The sequence below is a fragment of the Saccopteryx bilineata genome, chromosome 12, assembly GCF_036850765.1.
Source record: "Saccopteryx bilineata isolate mSacBil1 chromosome 12, mSacBil1_pri_phased_curated, whole genome shotgun sequence".
Lineage (NCBI taxonomy): Eukaryota > Metazoa > Chordata > Mammalia > Chiroptera > Emballonuridae > Saccopteryx > Saccopteryx bilineata.
Window position 1 is genome coordinate 15124620 of NC_089501.1, and position 21539 is coordinate 15146158.

At 38.5% G+C, this 21539-nt stretch overlaps 1 protein-coding gene across 1 annotated transcript in view; it reads right to left on the minus strand.

The window, feature by feature from the left end:
* The window catches only part of CEP85L (centrosomal protein 85 like), a 154925-nt gene extending 134020 nt beyond the window's left edge, over window positions 1–20905 (minus strand). The window contains exon 1 of the mRNA XM_066247926.1: window positions 20516–20905. Within this exon, the coding sequence (XP_066104023.1) occupies window positions 20516–20585 (70 nt within the window). The 5' untranslated portion in view covers window positions 20586–20905. The remainder of the gene's footprint in view (window positions 1–20515) is intronic.
* Window positions 20906–21539: the final 634 nt, after the last annotated feature.

Genomic DNA, 21539 nt, shown 5'->3' on the forward strand with positions numbered 1-21539 from the left:
ATTAAAAAAGAAAATCCAACTGTATGCTGCCTACAGGAAACTCATCTAAGTAACAAGGATAAAAACAAATTCAAAGTGAAAGGCTGGAAAACAATACTCCAAGCAAATAACATCCAAAAAAAAGCAGGTGTAGCAATACTCATATCGGATAATGCTGACTACAAGACAGGAAAAGTACTCAGAGACAAAAATGGCCATTTCATAATGGCTAAGGGGACACTGAATCAAGAAGACATAACAATTCTTAATATATATGCACCAAACCAAGGAGCACCAAAATATATAAGACAGCTACTTATTGATCTTAAAACAAAAACTGACAAAAATACAATCATACTTGGAGACCTCAATACACCGCTGACAGCTCTAGATCGGTCATCCAAACAGAGAATCAACAAAGACATAGTGGCCTTAAACAAAACACTAGAGCACCTGGATATGATAGACATCTACAGGACATTTCATCCCAAAGTGACTGAGTATACATTATTCTCCAGTGTACATGGATCATTCTCAAGAATTGACCATATGTTGGGCCACAAAAACAACATCAGCAAATTCAGAAAAATTGAAGTTGTACCAAGCATATTTTCTGATCATAAAGCCTTGAAACTAGAATTCAACTGCAAAAAAGAGGGAAAAAATCCAACAAAAATGTGGAAACTAAACAACATACTTTTAAAAAATGAATGGGTCAAAGAAGAAATAAGTGCAGAGATCAAAAGATATATACAGACTAATGAAAATGACAATACGACATATCAGAATCTATGGGATGCAGCAAAAGCAGTGATAAGAGGGAAGTTCATATCGCTTCAGGCATATATGAACAAACAAGAGAGAGCCCAAGTGAACCACTTAACTTCTCACCTTAAGGAACTAGAAAAAGAAGAACAAAGACAACCCAAAACCAGCCGAAGAAAGGAGATAATAAAAATCAGAGCAGAAATAAATGAATTAGAGAACAGAAAAACTATAGAAAAAATTAATAGAACAAGGAGCTGGTTCTTTGAAAAGATCAACAAAATTGACAAACCCTTGGCAAGACTTACCAAGGAAAAAAGAGAAAGAACTCATATAAACAAAATCCAAAATGAAAGAGGAGAAATCACCACAGACACCGTAGATATACAAAGAATTATTGTAGAATACTATGAAAAACTTTATGCCACTAAATTCAACAACCTAGAAGAAATGGATAAATTCCTAGAACAATACAACCTTCCTAGACTGAGTCAAGAAGAAGCAGAAAGCCTAAACAGACCTATCAGTAGAGAATAGAAAAAACCATTAAAAACCTCCCCAAAAATAAAAGTCCAGGCCCTGACGGCTATACCAGCGAATTTTATCAAACATTCAAAGAAGACTTGGTTCCTATTCTACTCAAAGTCTTCCAAAAAATTGAAGAAGAAGCAATACTTCCAAACACATTATATGAGGCCAACATAACCCTCATACCAAAACCAGGCAAGGATGGCACAAAGAAAGAAAACTACAGACCAATATCTCTAATGAATACAGATGCTAAAATACTAAACAAAATACTAGCAAATCGAATACAACAACATATTAAAAAAATAATACATCATGATCAAGTGGGATTCATCCCAGAATCTCAAGGATGGTTCAACATACGTAAAACGGTTAATGTAATACACCATATCAACAAAACAAAGAACAAAAGCCACATGATCTTATCAATAGACGCAGAAAAGGCTTTCGATAAAATACAACACAATTTTATGTTTAAGACTCTCAACAAAATGGGTATAGAAGGAAAATATCTCAACATGATAAAGGCCATATATGATAAACCATCAGCTAACATCATATTAAATGGCACTAAACTGAAGGCTTTCCCCCTTAAATCAGGAACAAGACAGGGTTGTCCACTCTCTCCACTCTTATTTAATGTGGTACTAGAGGTTCTAGCCAGAGCAATCAGACAAGACAAAGAAATAAAAGGCATCCATATCGGAAAAGAAGAAGTAAAGGTATCACTTTTTGCAGATGATATGATCCTATACATCGAAAACCCCAAAGAATCCACAAAAAGACTACTAGAAACAATAAGCCAAGACAGTAAGGTCGCAGGATACAAAATTAACATACAGAAGTCAATAGCCTTTCTATATGCCAACAATGAAACAACTGAGAAGGAACTCAAAAGAATAATCCCCTTCACAATTGCAACAAAAAAAATAAAATACTTAGGAATAAACATAACAAAGAATGTAAAGGACTTATATAATGAAAACTATAAACCATTGTTAAGGGAAATTGAAAAAGATATAATGAGATGGAAGAATATACCTTGTTCTTGGCTAGGAAGAATAAATATAATCAAGATGGCTATATTACCCAAAGCAATATACAAATTTAATGCAATTCCCATCAAAATTCCAATGACATTTTTTAAAGAAATAGAGCAAAAAATCATCAGATTTATATGGAACTATAAAAAACCCCGAATAGCCAAAGCAATCCTAAAGAAAAAGAATGAAGCTGGGGGCATAACAATACCTGACTTCAAACTCTATTATAGGGCCACGACAATCAAAACAGCATGGTATTGGCAGAAAAATAGACACTCAGACCAATGGAACAGAATAGAAAGCCCAGAAATAAAACCACATATATATAGTCAAATAATTTTTGATAAAGGGGCCAACAACACACAATGGAGAAAAGAAAGCCTTTTCAATAAATGGTGCTGGGAAAACTGGAAAGCCACATGCAAAAGAATGAAACTGGACTACAGTCTCTCCCCCTGTACAAAAATTAACTCAAAATGGATCAAAGATCTAAACATAAGACCTGAAACAATTAAGTACATAGAAGAAGACATAGGTACTCAACTCATGGACCTGGGTTTTAAAGAGCATTTTATGAATTTGACTCCAAAGGCAAGAGAAGTGAAGGCAAAAATTAATGAATGGGACTACATCAGACTAAGAAGTTTTTGCTCAGCAAGAGAAACTGATAACAAAATAAACAGAAAGCCAACTAAATGGGAAATGATATTTTCAAACAACAGCTCAGATAAGGGCCTAATATCCAAAATGTACAAAGAACTCATAAAACTCAACAACAACCAAACAAACAATCCAATAAAAAAATGGGAAGAGGATATGAATAGACACTTCTCCCAGGAAGAAATACAAATGGCCAACAGATATATGAAAAGATGCTCATCTTCTTTAGCTATTAGAGAAATGCAAATCAAAACGGCAATGAGATACCACCTCACACCTGTTCGATTAGCTGTTATTAGCAAGTCAGGTAATAGCAAATGTTGGAGAGGCTGTGGAGAAAAAGGAACCCTCATCCACTGTTGGTGGGAATGTAAAGTAGTACAACCATTATGGAAGAAAGTATGGTGGTTCCTCAAAAAACTGAAAATAGAACTACCTTATGACCCAGCAATCCCTCTACTGGGTATATATCCCCAAAACTCAGAAACATTGATACGTAAAGACACATGCAGCCCCATGTTTATTGCAGCATTGTTCACAGTGGCCAGGACATGGAAACAACCAAAAAGCCCATCAATAGATGACTGGATAAAGAAGATGTGGCACATATACACTATGGAATACAACTCAGCCATAAGAAATGATGACATCGGAACATTTACAGCAAAATGGTGGGATCTTGATAACATGATACGAAGCGAAATAAGTAAATCAGAAAAAAACAGGAACTGTATTATTCCATACGTAGGTGGGACATAATAGTGAAACTAAGAGACATTGATAAGAGTGTGGTGGTTACGGGGGGGGAGGGGGGAATGGGAGAGGGAAAGGGGGAGGGGGAGGGGCACAGAGAGAACAAGATAGAGGGTGACGGAGGACAATCTGACTTTGGGTGGTGGGTATGCAACATGATTGAACGACAAGATAACCTGGACTTGTTATCTTTGAATATATGTATCCTGATTTATTGATGTCACCCCATTAAAAAAATAAAATTATAAAAAAAAAAAAAAGATTGGAGCAATTATTATGCTGTTAAGAAATCTTAACACCAGAAGGGGTCTTCGCAATGGTACAAGACTAGAGGTTCTCCAACTGAAAAATAATGTCATAATAGCTAAGTCTTTGGCTCCTCTAAAGGTAAAATACATGTCATTCCAAGAATTGATTTGGCTCCATCTCAAACAGGGTTGCCATTTCAATTGAGACATAGACAATTTCCTGTAAAACTTGCTTTTGCTATGACCATCAATAAGTCTCAGGGCCAAACACTTAAGCGTGTTGGCATTTTTTTACCTGAGCCTGCATTTGGACACGGTCAACTTTATGTTGTCTGTTCAAGAGTTCGTGAAAGAACGGACATAAAATTAAAAATAATTGATGGCTCAGTGGTAGAGCGTCGGCCTGGCGTGCAGAAGTCCCGGGTTCGATTCCTGGCCAGGGCACATAGGAGAAGCACCCATCTGCTTCTCCACCCCTCCCCCTCTCCTTCCTCTCTGTCTCTCTCTTCCCCTCCCGCAGCCAAGGCTCCATTGGAGCAAAGATGGCCCGGGCACTGGGGATGGCTCCTTGGCCTCTGCCCCAGGTGCTAGAGTGGCTCTGGTTGCAACAGAGCGATGCCCCGGGAGGGGCAGAGCATCGCCCCCTGGTGGGCAGAGCGTCACCCCCTGGTGGGCGTGCCGGGTGGATCCCGGTCGGGCACATGCGGGCGTCTGTCTGACTGTCTCTCCCTGTTTCCGGCTTCAGAAAAATACAGGAAAAAATAATAATAATAATTGATGGTCCTCTGCAAGGCGAGCTTAAAGATGATGGAAAGATCTATACAAGAAATGTTGTGTACAAAGAGATCTTTGACATGTGAATTAACATTTTATTATTTAAATCACCTTTATTTATTGAGCTAGTGGTGGCTCTTAAGAAATGTACCGCCAGTGGTTTCCTTCATTGCACTCTACTTTAAGCAATTAAGCAAGTAGAAGGGGGAAACCCTGTGGGGCAGTAAGCAAAGGGGCATCCTTGCCGCCTGCCCTGGGTAATTCAGTTTGAATTAGCAGACACCTTTGCACAAATCATTTTAATTACAATTTATAATATCTAGAACAGCGGTCATTTCGTATGACCGCCGGGCTTTCTAGTTCACAAATAACCTCAGATTTCATATTGTCTAGGAATTACATCTCTGAACTCTCTCTTTTTTTATTGTCTCTAATGTAGCACCCACCACATCAAACTGGAGTTATCAATTCATGTATCTGCCTCTTTTCAGACTGAAGTAATACTCAAAGACCATATGCTCCAGATTTTATTCAGTGTTGCAGCCAGCATACACAAAAGATTCAGACAAAGAATGCACAGAGCAACTGGAAAATAGTACTCAGTTTTCTCTTGATGGTAGGGTTTACGTTGATAATGGGGGGGGTAATTTTTTTGAAAATGTTTAACCTCTACCACTAATAAACCAAGAAATTTACTCATTTATTATAAGCACTTCTTATTCTATACCTATGTTAAGTAACTATTAATAAAAGTCTCTGGCGATATTTTTCCAGGAATGGATAGAAAACTTATTTGATCTGGTACAGAACAAAGTGAAACCTTCAAACCTATAAGTCAAACTACCATAATTTTATGTGTTCAAAAATACAAAAATTATATATTAATGTACATAATATGAATTAGATATGTAAACTTCAAAGGAAAATGATTTCTTCAAATCCAAAATAAAGAACTGAGAACAGACTGGTTCTTTGTTTTGGTTATTAAAGCTGTAGGCGATTCTACCAGAAAACAGCAACTCACGTACTTTGACAAAAGACCACTATGGTCCTTTTTCTAGGCAGACATCTTCATCACTAAAGCAGTCTAGAGTAAGGAAGCAGGTATCAATCAAATCCGATTACATCAGACAAATCACTGGCTCAATCAATGGGGAAAACAGGCATCCTATTTCAAACATATTCTTTTAAATTAGTAGGGTATTTTAATTTGTTTATGAGGATATCACAATGATTCTTTTTTTGCCAAACTTTTTCTTTAAAGAAAGCAAAGCAATTCATTCAGGTTTCTCAAAATGACAATAGCATAACAAAATGATAGAATTATCTATATAAATTGATCTCCTCCAGCCTGAACTCAGATTTGTCTTAACCTTAAATATGCTTAAAAAAAAAGATCCAATATATTCTATGTACCTAAAATACTGATGATAATTAACTAATGTCATGAATAAAAAATATTCTAATCATTATTTTAAGACCGAATGCATTTAATCTGAGAATAGTATGTCTTGTCTCTATTCAAGTCAATCCAGAATCACAATAACAGTAAAAACTAGCTGTGAAATATGTTCACTAGGCCCTGGCCGGTTGGCTCAGCGGTAGAGCGTCGGCCTAGCGTGCGGAGGACCCGGGTTCGATTCCCGGCCAGGGCACACAGGAGAAGCGCCCATTTGCTTCTTCACCCCTCCGCCGCGCTTTCCTCTCTGTCTCTCTCGTCCCCTCCCGCAGCCAAGGCTCCATAGGAGCAAAGATGGCCCGGGCGCTGGGGATGGCTCTGTGGCCTCTGCCCCAGGCGCTAGAGTGGCTCTGGTCGCAACATGGTGACGCCCAGGATGGGCAGAGCATCGCCCCCTGGTGGGCAGAGCGTCGCCCCTGGTGGGCGTGCCGGGTGGATCCCGGTCGGGCGCATGCGGGAGTCTGTCTGACTGTCTCTCCCTATTTCCAGCTTCAGAAAAATGAAAAGAAAAAAAAAAAAATATATATGTTCACTAGGTGATATAAGAAGGGAAATTTTGTCTAATTTTTTTTTTTTTTTCATTTTTCCGAAGCTGGAAACGGGGAGGCAGTCAGACAGACTCCCGCCTGCGCCCAACCGGGATCCACCCGGCATGCCCACCAGGGGGCGATGCTCTGCCCCTCTGGGGCGTCGCTCTGTTGCAACCAGAGCCACTCTAGCACCTGAGGTAGAGGCCACAGAGCCATCCCCAGTGCCCGGGCCATCTTTGCTCCAATGGAGCCTCGCTGCGGGAAGGGAAGAGAGAGATAGAGAGGAAGGAGAGGGTGAGGAGTGGAGAAGCAAATGGGCGCCTCTCCTGTGTGCCCTGGCCGGGAATCAAACCCGGGACTTCTGCACGCCAGGCCGACGCTCTACCGCTGAGCCAACAGGCCAGGGCCTTGTCTAATATTTTTATGACTATGTTACTGATGTGTGCTATGCACTTTAAAACAACTTAAGAGTCTCTGGAAATAATGTCTTACTTAGGTCCTATCATATTAACGTAATTGAATGACTGTAAAATCAGTTCTCTGCTAGAACAAAGACAGAGCACATGTGTAAGAAGAGCCGAGATCCCAAAATAGTATTCTAAGTTCTCTTTGGAAGGCAGTATGTTACATTTTTAATATCAACTTCAATTCTTTTACACAGAATATTAATGCCCAAAGATAACTTATTTAAAAATTCATACTGAAAATACAGGAAGATTACATTAAAAAAAAAGAATTAGTCTATTACATTTATTTTCTCTCTGAAGCTGTTTTTAAAACTGGAAGCAAAAAATGCATACAATATCAGGTCTTCTACAATATGCTAATATACCTGTAACTACATTTAGAATAACTAATGTTAGTTTTAATGACAATTCTAATCCAAAAGAAAATAAAAATAAGACCACTGACAAAGCAGATTTACACTTTTATATAAAAAGCTATATACTACAAATCATAAATACAAACTGCTGTGTTTTCAAAATGCAGCTTATCACCCATTCAGTTAATTGAAACCAACCTTTTTAAATAAAAGAGAACAGAACAAAAGAATCAAAGCACACTAACCCTTCTATGACATAAGATGCAGTAATCTCACATCTGTGAAATGTTAGCTAGGACACAGTACTTCTGCACGAAATTCAGAACAGTGACCTTCAATTGCTCATCTCTACCATCAGTAGAAACTAATGTACAACTAACTTAAGAAGAATAACAAATTCAAAGAATATAACCAAAAAAAAATCTCCTTTCCTTCACCCAATATACCGAATCAATTTCTGAAACCGTTCAGCCCATTTCAGAAGCACTAATTGAATCGGACCCCTCCTCTCCATCCCTGCTGTCACAGATCATACCTTTTGACTGGACTGCTGCAAAGTCTTCCTGCTAGAGTAACTCCACAAGAGCCAGCCTCTACCCTAGTGTCAGAATTATCTTCTTAAAATCAAATATATTTGTCATTCTCCTGTTTGCATAGGTCTGTGGGTTCCTTACTGAGTATCAAATAAAACTCAAACTCACTAATTTTGGCAAACTTCTTTATTAACTGGCAGCTTTGTTTTCTAATACTTTGCAAATGTTACCTCCCCCTCATTATGGCTCCGATACACACACTCTCCAGCGACACATACCTAATCACTGCCTTCAAATAGATTAGGTTCTTTCCTGACTCCACGCCATATATATATATATATATATATATATATATATATATATATATATCCCTTCTCTACCTTCTTTAGGAGTCCCAGTACAGAATTAACTTGCTCTGATGTTTTCTGATTCCTCCAGGTTGCATTAAATAACTACTACTTTGTGCTCTCCCACTATAGCATTCAAAATTCTACATTTAGTAAATTAACAGCATTTACTAAATTAAATTAACCCATCTATATATGACTTTGTTCTTCATAACCAAACTGGGAACACTGAAAGACATTTTTTTTCCTCCTCTTTTTAGTCTTTAGCACAGAGTTGCACAGTTAGGCTGGATCTCAATAAATGTCGTCATTTCCCAGTCAGTACCCAAATAGATGTTCGTGGTATAAAATTAAAATTTTGGAAGCCTTATAATTAGATCTAAAAAATATTCTTCCATTTAGAAGAAGGAGGTTCTTTTATTTGGTGGTTGTTTATTTGTAAGTCCAAGAGATTTTAAACTAGCCCTTGAGCTAGTTTCATTTAAATATCTATTTAAAGATCAGTAAATATTTTCCAAAGCAGCCAAAAATATACTAATAGTTATAAATGGTTAAAGGAGTTTATAGCCAAAATTCCTAATAAATATGGGAAAACAATCTCCAGTAGGGCCAAAAGACAAAAAAAGTAATAAAAAATAAAGAGAACATTAAAACATTTTAAAATAGTCATATTAATAGTAATCACAAAAAAAAAAAAAACCAGAAAAATCTTGTACTACACTGGAGACTCTCTAGCTAAGATGGGAGAAATTTAATATAGTGATATTTCTTTACCCAGTTCTCCATTGCATTTCGTACTGTTTATCTCTAGGGTGACCCTAATAGTCTTCATTTCTTTTTCTTTTATTATAAAGTTAATAGTATAGCTTAGTAGAAAAGAATGTGGACTGTGTAATCAGGCAGCCTGAGTTCAGGTTCTATGTACCACTGCTTACCAGGCACGAGACCTTCAGTAACTCACAATCAATCTCTGCCTCAACTTCTTCATATGTAAAAGAAAAACATTACACTACCTATTTTATAGAGTTGTTGTGGTAATTCAATAAATATACAAAAATATTTACAAAGCGGCAGGCATAAAAACAGACACACAGATCAATGTGTTAAAATAAAGGGCCCAGAAATAAATCCATACAAAATGGCCAATTAATTTACTGCAAAGGAGCCAAGAATACACAATGGGGAAAGGATAGCCTCTTCAATACAAGGTGCTGGGAAAACTGGACAGCCTCGTGCAAAAGAATAAAACTGAATCTCTATTTCATGCCATACACAAAAATCAACTTTAATGGATTAAAGACTTGGACATCATACCTGAAACCATAAAATTCTTAGAAGAAAACATAGGAGGCAAGCTCCACACCATCAGTCTTGATGATTTTATTGTTTAATTTGACACCAATAGCAAAGGCAGCAGAAGCAAAGCAAAACAAGTAGGACTACATCAAACTAGAAAGCTTCTGCGCAGCAGAGAAAACTACCAAACAATGCAAAGGCGACCTATGGAATGGGAGAAAATATCTGCCAATACATTGATAAGGGTTACCATCCAAAAAATATAAAAAACTTATAATAGCAAACAAACAAACAAACAATATGATTAAAAGCAGGCAGAGGTTCTGAACAGGTATTTTCTTCAAAAACATACAAATGGTCATCAAATAAATGAAAAAGTGCTCAACATCACTAAACATCAGGGAAATGCAAATCACACCCGTCAGGACGGCTATTATTAAAAAGTAATAATAAGTATTAGCAAGGATACAAAAAAAAAGAAAATACTTTCATTCAATTGGTAAGGACAGCCACAATGGAAAACAGTATGGAAGTCCCTCAAGAAACTAAAACTAGAACTACCATAAAATCCAGCAATCCCTACTTCAGGGTATATTTAACAAAATCACTATTTCAAAGTGATATCACTCCCCCCCCCCCCCCATGTTCTGCTGCATTATTTACAACAACCAGCCATGGAAACAAAGTAAGTGTCCATCAGCAGATGAATGGATAAGAAAATGTGGTGTTTATACATAATGGAATATTATTCAACCATAAAAGGAAATCCTGCCATCTGTGACAATATGGATGGACCTTGAGGACATTATGCTAAGGTAACTATGCCAAAGGAGCACCACATGAGCACACCTAAATGTGAAATAAAAAAAATAAAAAGCCAACTCACAAAAACAAAGAACAGACTGGTGGTTGCCAAGGACAGAGAATGGGGTGGTCCAAATTGTAACTATGTCTGATGATGCTTGTTAACTAAATTTTTTGTAATCATTTTGCAAAATATACATATATTAAATCATTATATTGTACACCTTAATACAATATTATATACAAATTATATCTCAAACTGGAATTAGCTTTCTTGCATTTAAGGATTTAAATCAAACTAAGTAATCAACAGCTAGTATTCTTTGCTTCCTAAAATAAAAATAAAAATCTGGAAGTTCATTCATTAACTACTACAATTAATTTTCAAAACATTACACAAAAGGTATAAAACTATATTCTTCAGATGTGAATCTAAATTCCCTTATTTTCAATTCCAGAATAAAAAGAAAGAGCTTTATATGAGGTTTAAACTAAGGGGGCTCTGGCTGAGGTTTAAATGATCTCAATTAAGAACAATAATCAGATGGATAAATAAGTGGTTCACCTTTCACAGTAAAAGAATGAATTCAAAGCAATAAATATTCACCAAGTACTTACTATATAAAACTAGGAACTCAAGAAGGTTAAGGTCACAGACAGCAGAGGTAAAACTATCTCCTTCTATAAAAAAAAATTACATGCTGGTCGATTTCAGTGTGTGATAGGTCGAAGAGTCCTACCTTCAGTTTACACGAAATGTCTTCAAAAAGTATTTTGGTAGCTATGTGAAATAGGGCCATATATTTCATTTAGTCTCTCACTGCCTTTGTATCTGTTTATAAACTGGAAACAAAGTACCATCAAAACTAATAAGGTTTTGATAAAACTACTACAAGCATGAGGGAGTATACCTAATGGTATTCCAGAGGGATTTACCTTTGCTTTTGAATATAACTATTTAATAATATCAACTAATAGAGAAAACACTCTACATCAGGGGTCCCCAAACTATGAGCCTGCGAGCCACATGCAGCCCCCTGAGGCCATTTATCCAGCCCCCACGCACTTCCAAAGGGGCACCTCTTTCATTTGCGTGAGTGACGCAAAGCGCACCATCACTCACATACAGTACTACTTCCAGTGACGCAGAACACACACATCACAGCTCCGGAAGCGCATCTTATCACTTGTTACAGCTAGCAGTGACAAATATGGAACCAGAGATTAACCATCTCATTAGCCAAAAGCAGGCCCATAATTCCCATTGAAATACTGGTCAGTTTGTTGATTTAAATTTACTTGTTCTTTATTTTAAATATTGTATTTGTTCCCGTTTTGTTTTTTTACTTTAAAATAAAATATGTGCAGTGTGCATAGGGATTTGTTCAGTTTTTTTTTAATTTTTTAATTTATTTACTTTTTTAGATTTTATTTATTTTTATTATTAGAGAGAGAGGGGAGAGAGAGAGAGAGGGAGAGAGAGAGAGAGAACAGGGGGAGGAGCAGGAAGCATCAACTCCCATATGTGCCTTGACCAGGCAAGTCCAGGGTTTTGAACCGGCGACCTCAGCATTCCAGGTCGACATCGACGCTTTATCCACTGCACCACCACAGGTCAGGCCATAGTTTTTTTTTATAGTCCGGCCCTTCAACGGTCTGAAGGACAGTGAACTGGCTCCCTGTGTAAAAAGTTTGGGGACCCCTGCTCTACAACTTATGCCAAACTAAAAGGATTATCAGTACCAGGAGAAAATTAAAATAAATTTTTCTAAATAAAAAAGTTGTTAGACCTAATACATGTTTCTTTTATTTATGTAGCCAGTGACCTGCAAAGAAAGTAAAGTAGGCTAATTATTTCTCAATTAGCATTTATTTCTGATACTTAGGAACCTAAGTGCTGTATACAATACATGTAAAGGCCAAAACCAAAATAAAATTTTAGTTTCTTATTAAATGTACTGGGATGACATTGGTTTATAAAATTATGTTAAGTTTCAAATGTGCAATTCCATGATACATCATCTGTATATTGCATTGTGTGCCCACCACCTAAAGTCAAATCTTCCATCACCATATATTTGACCCCCACTTTACTCTTTTCTACCCCTTTACCCTCTTCCTTCTGTCAACCACCATACTGTTATCTGTGTCTATAAGTTTTCATGTTTGTCTTGTTTGTTCTTCTGTTGATTTCAGATTTATATACCACATGTGTGAAACCATACGGTTCTTGTTTTTCTGTACAACATTTTGCTTAGCATGATATTCTCAAGATCCATCCATGTTGTTGCAAATGGCAATATTTTATCTTTTCTTATGACTAAGTAGTATTCCATCATATGTATGTACCACAGTTTCTTTATTCAATCATCTACAGAAAGACATTTCAGTTGTTTGCATGTCTTGGCCACTGTGAATAATACTGCAACAAACATAGGAGTGTACATATCTTCATAAATAAATGTTTTCAAATTTCTTAGGTAGACACACAGAAGGGGGATTGCTTGGTTATATGGTAACTCTATTCTTAATTTTTTGAGGAATCTCCATACTATTTTCCATAGTTGCTGCACTACATAGTTTACATTCCTACCAGCAGAGAATGAGGATTCCCTTTTGTTCACAACCTCTCCAATGCTTGTTATTACCTGTCTTATTGATAATAGCCATTCTAACAGGTGTAAGGTGATATCTCATTGTAGTTTTAATTTGCATTTCCCTAATAGCTAGGGAAGGTAAGCATCTTTTCATATATCTGTTGGCCATTTGTATGTTTTCCTGAGAGAATTATCTATTCAGGTCCTCTGCCCATTTTTAAAATCAGATTGTTTAGTGTTGAGTTGTATAATTATTTATATATTTTTGGATATTAACCCCTTGTTGGAGCTGTTGTTTGCAAATATCTTTTCCCATTTAATTGGCTGCCTTTTTGTTTTGCTGGCAGTTTCTTTTGCTGTGCAGAAGCTTTTTAGTTTGATATAGACCCATTCATTTATTTTCACTTTTACTTCCTTTGCCTTTGGGGTCAAATTCATAAAATCCTCTTTAAGACCAAGGTCCACATAAGTTTAGTACAATGTTTTCGTCTATGTAATTCACTGTTCCAGATCTTATATTTAGGTTTTTGTTACATTTTGAGTTAATTTTTGTAAATGGGGACAAACAGTAGCCTAGTTTAATTTCAACTTATTTGGGAGTGTTTTAAAACTAACACTCCAAAATAACTTGAGGAAATTTATAAATATCTCCCCAGTATTAAAGAACTTAATTGCTAGTCAAACTTTTCAGTACATTATTCCCAAAATGAGGTGGAATGCTCAGTACTAAATGCAAAGGCTTCAGAAGAGCCTCAGTCATGTCATGGCAAGGCAGTATTTCTGATGGTCAGTAAGCACACAATCTTGCCTCTACAAGAGTAACACAACTACCTCATAGAAAACTTTAAACTTTATAAAACATAGAGTCCAAACTCTAAAAAGCATAAAACAAAATTCCTGATCTTAAATTCATTTTCTTTAAAACTGAAATCTAGTCCACTTAATTAACACTATCTAATGAAGTATTAAAACAATTTCACAGAAGCAAAAATTGTCCTAGAGTTACAGGTATTCCCCACTTTCAGAAGATTTGCTTTATGCCACTTTGCTTTTACAAAAAGACCTGCATTACTACAGATAGTCCCTGACTTACAATGCTTCAGCCACAATTTTGACTTTACGATGGTGCAAAAGCAATACATATAATGAATTATATGAGACATTAAACACTTTATTATAAAACAGGCTTAGCATGGATGGTGTTGACCAACTTTAAGGCTAATGTAAGTGTTCTGGCATGTGTAGGCTGGTCTAAGCTTTGATGTTCAGTAGATTAGGTGTATAAAATGCATTTTCAATTTAAGATAATTTTTGCTTTTACAAAAAAAGGTGGAAAACAAAAACTTCTTTTCAGCTTATTGCATTGCAATAAGCTATTATAAAGGCAGTGCACACCCTATATGGTGAAAGGAAACTATTTTACTAAATGTTAATGTTATTTTAGGTTTTATGTGTTATTTGGTATGATCTGGTGGGTTATTTGGGGGGGCTTGGGGGACAAAACCTTTTTTCCATATAAATTAATGGTAATTACCTCTTTGCTTTACACCATTTTGGCTTACAAAGATTTCATAGGAATACTCTTATTTCAGATAGCAGGGGAAACCTGTATTATTTTTAGGCAGAGTCTCAGGCCAAAGCATGAAATAAAACTAAATACCAAAGTCTGGTCCCCTGATTGAGAAAATCTATTCTTATGAGAAGGAAAACTCACACTAGTTCAGATGCTCTGGGCAGAGTCACCAGCCAAGGCTCAGCCACTGCTCCAAATAGGGCATGCCAGGAGGCACCCGCATTTTAAAAGCTGAACATCCCAGGCAAACCCAGACACTTGGTCACCTTATCTCGAGAAGTGGTAAGAAAGCAATCCAAACATTTATTTAGCACTTACATATTCATCACTCTCTACACAATAAAGTGAGCTGACTTGATTAGAGAATCTCTAATCTCTGCCAGTCTTAAATTGTTATGAGTCACTCATTGAAACTGCCCATGGCATTGGTCTGTTCTCTTCTTGTATCTTACATGGCCTCGGGAAGCTCAAGACTTTGGTGATCCCTCCTTTCTTCATCAGCTCCTCTTCCCTGGAACATCATACTCTTCTGGTTTTACTTTTACCTTGCTGGCTGCTTCTTCTCAGTCCCTTTGGATGGTCCCTCTTCCTCTACCTGACCAGTGTCCAAGAGCTTGAGCCTCTGCTGTCTTATCTACAGTCTGTGCTGTCTTCTCAATTTTCTCCGTGTGATCACCTTTAAACACCATATATACACAGGTAACTCCAAGTTCCTACCACTACCTCTCCCATCTCCCTCATGAGCTCTATACTTGTATAACCAACTTCCTACTTAATTCTCACATGAACCTCTAAAAAAGCATCTCAAACTTCACATGGCCAAAATGAAACTTTTGAGTCTACTTATTGTCCTTACACTCTTCCCCACCTCAGGAAATGACACCACCATCCATTATAATTACTGAAACCCAAACTAAGATACCATTTTTGACTCTCCTTTTCCTCATTTGCCACCTCCAAACTATCAGCAAATTCTGTCGGCTTAATTTTCAAGTATATTCCAAACCAATTCTCTTCATTCCAAATCCAATATAACCACTCTAGTCCAAGCCATCATCTCTCCCCTAATTACTGCAATGACCTATTAACATGCTTCTCTACTGCTATTCTTTCTCCGACCCCTCTATAATTCCTCTACCCAGACCCCCAAAAAGCCAGGCGAGATCTGTAAACACCAAGGATAAGGAATGTCTGCTTTGTTCGCCCGGTACATAAGACCATGTCCGTTTCTTGGTAGGCACTCAATGTGCTGAGTGGAATAATGAAGAGTCATCTCCCCTACCCTTTCATGGCTAGCATCCCCTCATGTAGAATAAAATCCAAACTTCACACAATGCTCTCCATTATCAGATACCGCTCACCTCACTATGCTCCATACTCTGGCTTTGAAATTCCTCAAATTCCCCTAACTCACTTCCATCAGGGAAACGTTTCTGTGCCTCAGCTTGAACACTCCTTCCTCATCATCCAGGTCTCAGTATGGCATCCCCTTCTCAGAAAGGCCTTCTCTGACCAGCCCAGCCAGAGCAGGCTTCTCTACCCATCCTCTTCCACCTCACCCTGTTTCCTGTCCTTCCTAGTACTTAACACTAGCTGAACTATCTTGCTAGTTTACTTACAGACTTCATCTCTGCTATAATGTACACTCCCTTACCCCTGGGACCTTACCTTCTTTGCTCAATGATGTATCCTTCGAGTCCAGCACAATGACTACCACTCACAAACATTTACCAAGTGTTTATGTGCTAAGTACTATGCTAGGTAACAATAATGGATTTTTAAAATATAAAAAGTAGAAGTAAAATATTAGTATAAAGAGTAATTGGATATTCTTTTTATGTTGATCATTCCCATTCTTATAATAAGTCTATGAAATAAATTCTACTTTTTTAGAATATAGTATCTCATAGTAGCTTTAGAAATTGACCACATTCTTCATTTTTTAATGCACTATTTGAGGGAACTAATTAAGCTATCACTCAATAAAATACTATCTAGGAACCTTCACATCATCATCTTTTTCTCAAGAGTACACATAACCACACATCCAGTCAGAAAATTGTGACACATAAAGCCTTCCTATTCTCAGCAAATAGAAATATTCACATCATGAAAAAGAGGTTGTCAACTCACCATTTAGTGCCTGGCCTCAAATAAATTTACTGGCTTCACTGAAGCCAAGAAGTGACAGAGTTTCAATGACTAATCAAGTTCATTTCACAAAAGCCATTACTGAAGTTGAGATTAACCCCTCACCCTCTAATGCTTATTATACAAGAACATGTCTAACTGAGTTAAGGTAAAAGAGTTAGGTTTCATTGTTACCACAGTAGTTTAAAATCCATCTAATTCAGAATCCCAGCAGAAAACCTTAGCATTTGATGTATTCATACCAGTTACTACCACTAGCTTTATGACATCACTTAATTGCCTTATGGCAACACATCAACTAAGGAAGAGGCAGATTTAAAAGCTCAAGGCACTGAATAAGTGATATTTCTTCAGGTCATGTAAGTGTTTTCTATAATATTTTACTTTTAGCACGCTTTAAACTGGCATATCCTACTCCAAATGTTTTAAGATTGAATATATTAATATTTTAAAGTATAACTTATAAAAAGGAGAAAATTCACTATTACTAGGTATAAGTACTCAAAATATCACTGTATCATACCAGGTTTTAACACCTAAAGAAAATACATCCATTACTTATCCAACTTTGAAACTATTATTTATTTTGAGTTATAGAGTATTCTCAAACACACAATCAATGCATAAAAGACATACTATATGTTCTGTTTAAAATTAGCTTTCTAACCACACTTGCCAAGCCAATAGAAAAAAAGAGGGGAAGAGGAGCTTGATTGTACTGAAATATAAGAAAATATTTATCTTATTTTCATTTATAATACAGCTACTCTATAAAGTGGAGAACTTGTTGGCAAAGCCAAAACCAAATTAAATCCTAAAGCAAAAGTCAAAAGTTCAGTATTTTCCAACCCACATGTTTGGTTTGTTTTTATTCCTATTTGTTTTTATTAACGTTACTTTAAAAGGAAAGTTTTCTCCAGTTTTCTAAAACACTGGCTCTATATTACCTCTGGTTTTCCCTTCAAGTCTAATCATATATTTGTACAAACAAACCAGTTTTAGGGTACCTAGAATTAACCCATATATTGAGATAAACTAATTTAAATACCAGAAATTATTTACTTATCCCTGTCTTCACACTGGCCCTTAGGGCCAAAATGCTGATAAATTCAATCAGAAGACTGAATCCCTTTGTTTTCAGAAAGATATACTGGACAGTATTTAAAAAAAATATGAATTTTCTAAATCCTCAGAAAGAAAAAAAAATCCCTGTATGAATCAAATCAGAGGTCATTATCTTGACCTTCACCATCTGTTCATTTGGCAAAAAAAAACCCCCACAAGTTCTTCATTTAACATATAACTGTTTTAAACTAAATAAAAAATAATTTTAAATATTTGTCTGCTCAAGAAGAGAATAAAGAAACATAATAATTTCATCACTGTTACTATAAAAGTAATCATCAGCATACAGCTGAAAAAAAATTGACTGAGAGAGGAAGGGAGAGGGAGACCCAAGCGAGAGAAAGATCAATTTGTTGTTCCATGTATTTATTCATTCATTGCTTGATTCTTGTCTGTGCCCTGGTCAGGGATCCAACCCTCAACCACGGTGTTGGACCATGGTTGACAAGGTATAGGACAAGGCTCTAACCAATTGGCCAAGGCTAAAAACATTTTCAGGCCACAGTTTAAAATTTTTTTGGAAAGGCATGTCCTGACTTATGAACAGTTTATCACTATCAAAACTACGATAAAATATATGCTTTGTAAAGACATAGTGTTCAAATTCTTTAAAATTGTATGGCATTTATAAAGTATCTTTCACTATATTATTTGCCACAACAAAGATTTATAGATTGCAATAAACCTCAAAGCTTCACTTACTTAACTTTAAGCACTATGTTTTCTATCTTAGAGATATAACAATGGAAAAACTGATATGATGCTTGGATAATATTACAACTCCAAATATGTTATTATTACAAATAAGTTTTAAGAGGTTAAGTTACAAAGACTTTACAAATGCCTTTTGACATGTACAGATAATTGAAACCATTCCCTCTAGCCCCTTAGGGAAAGAAATGTCTTCTCATTCACTAAAGTTACTTTAATTTCAGGATTTGTATACAAGGTAAGCATCAGAAACCTCTCAACTGGTGTCTCCTCTTCTTAGGACAAAAACTATACACTGTAGAGAAAATAATTCCGTACTTATATATTTTTACTATTATTTCTAAAAAGTGTTGCATGACCAAATTTAACAAAATGATTTCAAATCTAACCCTCGGTTTTAAATTTTACATATCCCTAGATATAAAGTGCAGTATAGTGACTATAGTTAACAGTACTGTATTGTATGCTTGAAATTTGCTAAGAGGATAGATCTTGTGTTTATACCATACACCAAAAGGGAAAAAAAAGTAACTGTGAGCTGATGAATATGTTAACTAGTTTGACTGCAGAGATGATTTCACAATGTATACATATTAAAACATCAAGTTGTACATATACAATTTCTATTTGTCCTAGAATTGCATTGTTTGACATTTTAATTAGCAATCTGAGTTTGTAGCTGATTATTTTTTAAATAGCAGAAAATACTCTCAGCAAAACAAAAACAAAAGAAAAAACTTCCAAATGCTGCTTCTGCTGTTTTGTTTTGCAAATAGCACTGAAAATGTCAATTATACAAGTCTGGCTCAAACATTTTATGGAACAAGATTACTTAATAGGAGTCCTAGAACCACCAAATAGAGTAGAAAAAAAAATTGTGTATGTACATATGGCTTTTTTTTTTTCTGGATAAAGGGTCCATGTAATTTTCAGCTTCTCAAAGGGGTTCAAAATTCAAGTAAGATTAAAGTGCCTGGAAGAAGAGTCAACGTCAGACAACTTCTGACAGACTACCAGTGCTAGCCTTATTTTTATCCCAAGTACGGGTAAAATTTACCCTAATTTGGTGGCTGCTACACAACTTCTAAGCAGTGCAGGCATGAAATGGCTGTCCGACACAAGCAGCTCCCTTCGTACACCCAAGACTGCAAACCCCAAAATTTCCATGAAGGGGAAACGAAGAGGTAAAATGACTGCAAACGGATTAACACCCTCGTTGCTCAAATACCAATTGGCTCTTGCAGAATTTGTTATCCCCTTCTTCTGGAGAGGGCTGCGGGCGGTGACCAGGTTTCAGTGCGGGACTGAACTCCCCTCGGGGGTCACCTGCAGCGACGGCAGAAGCCTCCTCCCTTCCCCAAATGCGCCCTAAAGCAGCGGCTGCCGGCGTGGATGCAGCAGATCCCGGCCCCCGGAGGCGCGCCCCAAAACGCCGCCACCGCAGCACAGTCGCAGCGACCTTCCCCGCCCGGGTCCCCGTGAGCCACGTTATCCACGTCCGCCACATACCCCACGAGGGAAAGGGAGGATGGACAACAAAGCCCAACCCGAAGAGGCCCAGGAGGGCTTTAAGTTGGGGCCGGGGGACCGTAATGCGGGCGCACAGGGCCGGGCACGCGGCCCTCCAGATGTCAGCCCGCGGGTCCGGGAGCCGGCAGCCGGCAGGACACGCGGCCGGTGCTCAGGCGCGCGGCGGCGTCGGGGAGACGGCCGGGGGCAGCCGGGCCTGGGGAGGGAGAGGGCCGGCGGCGGGGCTCCAAAGCGCAGCAGTCGGCCGCGACCCCCACCCCAGCCCGGGCACTGTCCCGTTACTTACCCGCAAAGCTGCGGGCTCCGCCCGGGCTATCCCGGCCGCCGGCCTCCGGGGCCAGAAGGCGCCCCCACATCGCGGGCGAGAGGGCCGGTGGGCAAGGGGCGCCGGATTCCCCACGTCCGTCCTCCCCCTCCTTCGCCTCCTGCTTCTTCGGTGGCGGAAACTTGTGCGGAGCCTGGGCCGCGGAGGCACCCGCGGGAGGGCGGGCTGATTAACGGCTCCTCAGCGACTGGCGGGGACCGCAGGAGCCAGATTCGCCGCGACGGCGGCGGCGGCAGCGGCTGCCATGGCCGAGCCGGCTGGGCTGAGGCCGGGGCCGTGGAAGCGGCGGCTCCGCGGTGGCGGCGGCTCCGCGGTGACGGCAGCTCGACTCCCGGCTGAGCCCAGGCTCAGCAGCTCCCGGAGAAGTTGCAGCTGCAGCTTGTCTCCGCCCCCTCCGGCCGCGGAGCCGAGAGGAGGCGTGGCCTTGAGGGGTGTGGCCTAGGACGCTTACTTAATGCGTGCGCGGCGCAGAGGGCGGGGACTGCGGGTGGGTTGCGGCGGGTGGTCCTTTAGTTCGCTCCGCCAGAGGGGAATAGATCGGCCTGTCCCACTAGTTGCAGCCCTCTTTTCTCCTCTCGCGCACTGTGATGCGAGAAGGCGGAGATAACGTGGCTCGGAGCCCCATATTTCAGCAACCCTCTAGGTTGCATAATTCCTGAGGCCTTGTGGGTCACCTCCCGAAAGATACCTAGAAGACTTGCTTTTGCAGCCCAACCGCAGAGATTGACTAATCTGGGAGGGGTTTATGGATTCCCAGTCTCGTTTAGAATTGGGATTAAAATCATCGTGGTGCATTACACAAACATCGATTATAAATCACTGTAGGGGTGAAAGGAAGTCGTTTTCTTCATCTCTCAAATTCATTGGAGAAGAAGACAGGTAACAAAATACCCACAACATCTGGATATGCTCCTTTAAATGCAAAAGGAGAAAGACCCAAGGTTAATTAGTACAGGAAGGTTGGGGGGGGGGGCGGCAATATAGT